The 7,500-nt window shown below is 44.1% G+C and overlaps 2 protein-coding genes across 2 annotated transcripts in view; both read right to left on the reverse strand.

Moving 5' to 3' along the window:
- Positions 1–2,123, reverse strand: part of LOC311315725 (solute carrier family 22 member 13) — a gene marked incomplete at both ends in the record, with an annotated part of 16,348 nt that extends 14,225 nt beyond the window's left edge. The window contains 2 exons of the mRNA XM_084446429.1: positions 1,482–1,582; positions 1,878–2,123. Of these exons, the coding sequence (XP_084302555.1) occupies positions 1,482–1,582; positions 1,878–2,123 (347 nt within the window). The remainder of the gene's footprint in view (positions 1–1,481; positions 1,583–1,877) is intronic.
- Positions 2,124–6,447: 4,324 nt separating this feature from the next.
- Positions 6,448–7,500, reverse strand: part of LOC311316272 (required for drug-induced death protein 1) — a 5,686-nt gene continuing 4,633 nt past the window's right edge. The window contains exon 2 of the mRNA XM_084447108.1: positions 6,448–7,500. This exon is cut by the window's right edge and continues 554 nt beyond it. The gene's annotated coding sequence lies outside the window, so the exon portion shown is untranslated.

Raw genomic sequence — 7,500 nt, forward strand, 5'->3', positions numbered from 1 at the left:
AACATGCATTTTCCCTTTGCTACTCCTTTAACTGAGAGAAAAGAGGACTCAGAGAGAAGCTTCCAGAGAGAAGCTCTGATCTGAACTGAGAACAGAAGAGTGGAATGTTGAGGAGAGCTGCTGAAACTGACAGAACAGGCTGAGCCAGAGGCCTGTTACTGTGGTAGGGAGGTTAAAGGACATTACTGCAAGTTATGACACAAAAGTGTGCTTTGGTGTGAAAGTACCTTAGGGCCATAGGAATAAATGTATCCAAAGAGACAAATCAGATCAACCTTTGTATCTGAGATATACTGTACACTTTTTTTTCAAAATGGCTGCCAAAAATACACCAGAGCCCATATATTTGCTTCTGTTATAGCTATAATGACAAAGTTGGTGTGTAACTGTATATTATAAAGGTCAAGGAATCCAACTAAACAGGTATCACGTCTAAAAATTCAACATTTCTCTCCATGCCATTATGGACATTTAGCAAATTTGATTTTAAAAAAGGGGCATGAGTGTTATTTTTGGATTACACCACACCATTCCTGCGTCTGAAATGCATGTTTATCATTGTTTATTTAATGATATTACGAGAGGCCCTATACTTGTAATGTTAACTTGATGCGCGCGCACTCAAAAATCAGCCCTAGGTCTGGGGTGGTGGTATTTGAGAAATTTGAACCTGTATGTCTCAGAAACATGCTAGGGATTCTAGAAATAGGGCCTAGAGTGTTATTCAGTGAACCTATCCTTTAAGATGGGGAGGTCCTAGAGTCAGGACTAAGAGGCATGGGGAGGTCCTAGAGTCAGGACTAAGAGGCCTGGGGAGGCAGCTTTTAGTTTGTATGCCCCCAGCCTCTGGAACACCCTGCCAGAGGACCTGAGAATGTCTGAGACCCTGGAAACTTAAGATCTTAAAACATACAGTACCTTTTTAATATTGCTTGTACTGTGTTACTGTACCGATGTTAATATCTTAAAGTGTTCTTAATTTGTTTTCTTTCTTCTTTTCTTTTTTTAAAATTATTTTAATTTTATTGAGTATATGCATGTTTTCTGTGTATCATCAGTCAAATTCCTTGTATGTGAAATGTACTTGGCAAGTAAACCGGATTGTGGTGTTCATTGTGATATGGAATATCAGGAATATCACACTGGCGGATTACAGGCCACTGACACACTTATACAGATGAACAGAACTGAGCTGGCGAAAAATACAATTCACTGCTCATTGTCCTGCAAATGAACAAAACTTTGAACTTTGAATTCATTATCCATCTCTAGAAGAGGACATACACACATGCACACATACACTCGTGCATACATACACACACGCGCGCACACACATGCCTCCATCCTCACTGGGTAGCTGACAGTTTGATCCTGACCTGATCTGCAGTCGGGCATGGATATGTTGACTGTGTGTGTATGTGTGTGTGTGTGTGTGTGTGTGTGTGTGTGTGTGTGTGTGTGTGTGTGTGTGTGTATCTCACCTGTCAGAGAGCGCTCCACCAAACAGAGAGCCCAGCAGAAGTCCACTCATGTACATGGTCTGGCCATAGGACAGCACCTCCTCATCCATACATACAGTGCCCTGAGTCTCTCACACACGCGCACACACACACACACACACACACACACACACACACACACACACACACACACACACACATAGCGGCAGAGAGAGAGAGAGAAACACAAAACGCTCATGAGAAAATAATGAGATAATATTTCGATAGGTTGCACCTCCTCGACTTTCTCAGCAATAACAGGCAGAACAAGTCTGTTGTCTATCATGCCAGTTGCCAGTCTGATATACCAGTCTGGTATAGCCTACGCGTTCATCAGTCTGCCGAGTTGTGTTTACCCTGTCGGGCTAGCCTACTCACATTCCCGCTGTCGCTGTCAGTCCCCCTCGCCGGGGTTGGCAGCCCGGAAAGTGACCCGTTCGCCTCGACTGTCTCTGACGCGTAGCTGTGTTTGCGCCCGTCATCTGAACTTCTCCCGGTCTCCGTTCGTCCACCGGAGACGCACGAGCCTCTGTCGACTGCGAAAACGTCCAGGAAAAAAAGCATCGCCGTGAACACGAAGACGAGAGCAAGCCGCCAGTACACCGCCCGCTGCAACGGAGCCATGCGCACCGAGCGCCTCGGCGTCTCTTTTCCCTGACTAAAACAAGGACAGGTCGATCTGGAGTGGACAGACGGCTGCTTCAGTCTACCAGTCAAACCATGAACAACTTAGCGCTTTATTTATTTCGTTTTTTAAAAGAGATCATAAATCCAGTGCAGGTTGACTTAGGCAATAGGTTAGACGGGCGCTTGCTGCGCTGCAGAGAAAGGTTTATAGCGGCATAAAGTCTCTCGAAAAACAAACGCGGTGTCCAGCTGCGCAGCCTAGCTCCGTGTGTTCAGCCATTAACCCAACTCACCAGCCCTGTGATGGCTCACTGCTCAACTCCTCAGACACAACGAACTATCCTTCAACTCCGAGACCAAATCAATTATTTGGCCGCAATAAATGCCTTAAAGTCTTATTAATAGGTTATTAACGTATTTGGTCGCAAACCTCTGTCCTCAGCGACGCCACCCATTGGTCTATGTTTATGTCTATCGATCATTTCATGGAAACAAACCAAACAATAAAAGTTTACGGTGCATGTAACTTGGACCAGAAGTCGCGGTCCAGGTGACCGAAGGTTCCAGGGTCATCATAGCCGCGTGGGCGTGGTCTTTACTCGCAGCTCGTGCGGGGACCTCGGCGTCCCACGGGGCCATCATAAACAAGCATAAAGACGATCAAAACATCACACACACACACACACGCGTGGGATCAAGCGTGCAAGGTGGTAGGAACTCGTTTTGTTGCATAGGTAAATTGTGCATTTCAAGCCATCAGCTTTCAGACAATCCGGCATATCAGCTTGCGTGTGATGTGAGTAGACAGACCATTCAGGTTCACCCAGAATCTGAAATGAAATGACTTACATTTCCCTACGACATCAAGTCCGGAATGTGTGGACTATTTATGAGGAATCTCAGTTGCGCTCATCAAGAAACTAGTCTTTTACGAATCACTAGCCCCCTCTTGTGGCACGTTTATGGTACTGAATGCAGGCGCCCCAGGACAACTATGTAGCATTCAGACAGCATTAACCCGATGCATATCCACCCTAACCCTATCCATACTGCTGCATATCCACCCTAACCCTATCCATACTGCTGCATATCCACCATGCCATCCCATACTGCTGTGCAAAACCTCTGAGCTCACAACACAGTTGATTTGAGGTCCATAGTCTGGCCTTGTACCTGAAGGAATGCCGCGCCATGCTAGTAAAAGTCAAGTTTATCTACAGCACATATTCATACAAGCAAATGTAGCACAGTAGAGAATAAGAAAAGATAAATAAAAACATGGTTCATAGTTAATGGTACAAAAAAGCAAGACAGATAATATATGAAAAAAAGATAATAAAAAATTATTTAAAAGAGACTAAACATTTTTTACAATTGAGAAGATTTAATTATAACACAAGTACAGCTACATGATGAAAGCGAGACGAAAAAGACTTTATAAACTAATAAAATAAATAAACTTAAAATCCATTCTAAAACTGACCGGTAACCAGTGTAGTGATTGTAAGACTGGTGTGATGTGTGCCCTCCTTCTGATCCTAGTGAGGACATGTGCTGTAGCATTTAGTATCATCTGAAGTTGCCTTATATCTTTCTTTAGTAGACCAGACAGGAGAGCGCTACATAATCCAACCTGCTAGAGATAAAAGCATGCATTAGTCTTTCAGTGTCATCCTGGGAGAGAAAAGTTTCACCTTAGCAATGTTTCTCAAGTGATAAAAGGATATCCTGGGCTGTTCTTCACAAGGGAAGAAAAACAGTCTAAAATTACTGAGGACTGAGGAGGTTATTTTTCTTCAGAAGGTGTTTTACCAGTTTTAAGAGACGGGTAAACAGACAGAAGGTGGTTTACCAGGGCAGTTTTAAGAGACGGGTAAACAGACAGAAGGTGTTTTACCAGGGCAGTTTTAAGAGACGGGTAAACAGACAGAAGGTGTTTTTCCAGTTTTAAGAGACGGGTAAACAGACAGAAGGTGGTTTACCAGGGCAGTTTTAAGAGACGGGTAAACAGACAGAAGGTGGTTTACCAGGGCAGTTTTAAGAGACGGGTAAACAGACTGAAGGTGGTTTACCAGGGCAGTTTTAAGAGACGGGTAAACAGACAGAAGGTGGTTTACCAGTTTTAAGAGATGGGTAAACAGACAGAAGGTGTTTTACCAGGGCAGTTTTAAGAGACGGGTAAACAGACAGAAGGTGTTTTACCAGGGCAGTTTTAAGAGACGGGTAAACAGACAGAAGGTGTTTTACCAGGGCAGTTTTAAGAGACGGGTAAACAGACAGAAGGTGGTTTACCAGGGCAGTTTTAAGAGACGGGTAAACAGACAGAAGGTGTTTTACCAGGGCAGTTTTAAGAGACGGGTAAACCGACAGAAGGTGTTTTACCAGGGCAGTTTTAAGAGACGGGAAAACAGACAGAAGGTGGTTTACCAGGGCAGTTTTACGAGACGGGTAAACAGACAGAAGGTGTTTTACCAGGGCAGTTTTAAGAGACGGGTAAACAGACAGAAGGTGTTTTACCAGGGCAGTTTTAAGAGACGGGTAAACAGACAGAAGGTGTTTTACCAGGGCAGTTTTAAGAGACGGGTAAACAGACAGAAGGTGGTTTACCAGGGCAGTTTTAAGAGACGGGTAAACAGACAGAAGGTGTTTTACCAGGGCAGTTTTAAGAGACGGGTAAACAGACAGAAGGTGTTTTACCAGGGCAGTTTTAAGAGACGGGTAAACAGACAGAAGGTGGTTTACCAGGGCAGTTTTAAGAGACGGGCTAACAGACAGAAGGTGGTTTACCAGGGCAGTTTTAAGAGACGGGTAAACAGACAGAAGGTGTTTTACCAGGGCAGTTTTAAGAGACGGGTAAACCGACAGAAGGTGTTTTACCAGGGCAGTTTTAAGAGACGGGAAAACAGACAGAAGGTGGTTTACCAGGGCAGTTTTACGAGACGGGTAAACAGACAGAAGGTGTTTTACCAGGGCAGTTTTAAGAGACGGGTAAACAGACAGAAGGTGTTTTACCAGGGCAGTTTAAAGAGACGGGTAAACAGACAGAAGGTGTTTTACCAGGGCAGTTTTAAGAGACGGGTAAACAGACAGAAGGTGTTTTACCAGGGCAGTTTTAAGAGACGGGTAAACAGACAGAAGGTGTTTTACCAGGGCAGTTTTAAGAGACGGGTAAACAGACAGAAGGTGGTTTACCAGGGCAGTTTTAAGAGACGGGCTAACAGACAGAAGGTGGTTTACCAGGGCAGTTTTAAGAGACGGGTAAACAGACAGAAGGTGTTTTACCAGGGCAGTTTTAAGAGACGGGTAAACAGACAGAAGGTGTTTTGCCAGGGCAGTTTTAAGAGACGGGTAAACAGACAGAAGGCCAGTACTGAGGGAACAGTTAATGATGGCTGAAGTGTCCTCAGACACAGAGTTAAAATACTCTTGAAAGGTTTGGTGGGAATAGGGTCGAGAGGGCATGTAGATGACTTAAGTTGTGACACCACTTTGCTCAGCGTCTGTGTTAACCGGTGTAATCAAGCCCATACCACTGCTCAGTGGAGGAGGGTCAGCAAGCAGAACATCTGGTCTTGCCTGGGTGATATTCATCCTAATGTCAGTTATCTTATTATACAGTATGCTACACATTCCTCAGGCTTGGAGGTAGAGAACATGGTGACAGGTGTGTAGGAGACAGGTTTTATGAGGTTGTCACTCATTGAGAAAAGCTCCCTGGAATTCTTATGATTTCTTGAAATCAATTTTGAGAAGTGATCTCTCCTTGCATTCCTTTTTGCTTTGTTAAGAGAGTGTAGTCAAACCAGAAGGGAGCCTCCTGAATGAGCACCTTGTTAACGACCAAAGCCTGCTGCTCTCTCTAACCCTATTGGACAAAATCCTGCACATGCATCAAGTTCGTAGCAGTATTTGACCCTTGCCCCCGTTCGGAAAGCTCCTCAAACTTTTTAATGATGTCATGCGTTTCTAGTGTCTTAAGTTCTGCTTTCAGCTCGTCTCTCAAAGCCAGTGGGAACTTTCTGGCTGCATGCATCCCTGGTTTGTTCTGTTGGGTTTCAGAGTGTTCAGATCCCTGGTTTGTTCTGTTGGGTTTCTGAGTGTTCAGATCCCTGGTTTGTTCTGTTGGGTCTCAGAGTGTTCAGATCCCTGGTTTGTTCTGTTGGGTTTCTGAGTGTTCAGATCCCTGGTTTGTTCTGTTGGGTCTCAGAGTGTTCAGATCCCTGGTTTGTTCTGTTGTGTCTCAGAGTGTTCAGTTTCCCAGAGCCCTGAAAAATGTCTCTGCTCCCCCCAGTAAGGAAGGAAGAAAGAAAGTAAGTAAGAATGTAATTAAGGACATTTTATTTCTATAGCACTTCTCACAGAGAGGACTCACAAAGTGCTTCACACAGGTTAAAATGCATAATAGAATCAACAAAAATAAACACAGTCAACAGGAAACAGTGGTAGACATGCAGAAGACAGGTGGCCTGGGCACCAGACACATGGATGGAGTCAGTCAGCTGCTGTCACACACAGTGACCACAGCATGCGCTAGAGGACAGCTCATATGACAGCTCATCCTTTCATTGTTTAATGTGATCTAACGGCGAAACAATCCACATATAGAAAACAACTGAATAAAATTAACATGAGTTGAAGACTGGCTTGTAAACCATCGATCCTCACATTCCTACTTTGCCCTCATCATCATCCTCTCCTCTTCATCCTCCTCCTCTCCTCTTCATCCTCCTCTTCATCTCTCACCTCCCCTCTTCATTCTCTTTTAGTTTCACTTCTTCCTTCCTCCTGGTCTCTCTCTCTCTCTCTCCTTCCGTGCCTGTGTGTCTGTCTGTCCGTTCGTGTGTGTGTGTATCTGTCTCTACACTGGCTCCCTGTAGCAGCTCACATCCAGTTTAAAGCTCAGGTACTCTGGTACTAGCCTACAGGGCAATGAAAGGAACAGCTCCCTCCTACCTCCAGGCCGTGGTCAAAATGTAATGTAATGTAATGTATATGGCAGTCGCCCTGCGGCTGTCTTCTCTTCCATTGGTTTACACTCCTCCAGTGTTTATATATTACACCCAGCACAGTAAACATTCAAACTAAATAAAGCATTGATATATAAATATATATAGTGCTCTGTTGATAGCTGGAATTGGATGTAAACAATGTTGTCCACATTGGTATATAAAACACAAATCCAGCAACAGTACAGCTTTTCATGCATTTAGAAATACACATTTGAAATACTAAGTGGAATCCATACTGCAACATAATAATAGTATCGTTATGAGGCTAATCTACATACCACTCCACGCCATAGCTGTGTCAGATAGAATGGTACAGTCTAGCTGATAGAATGGTACAGTCTAGTTGATAGAATGGTACAGTCTAG

Source organism: Borostomias antarcticus, assembly GCF_949987555.1.
Source record: "Borostomias antarcticus genome assembly, chromosome: 12".
Lineage (NCBI taxonomy): Eukaryota > Metazoa > Chordata > Actinopteri > Stomiiformes > Stomiidae > Borostomias > Borostomias antarcticus.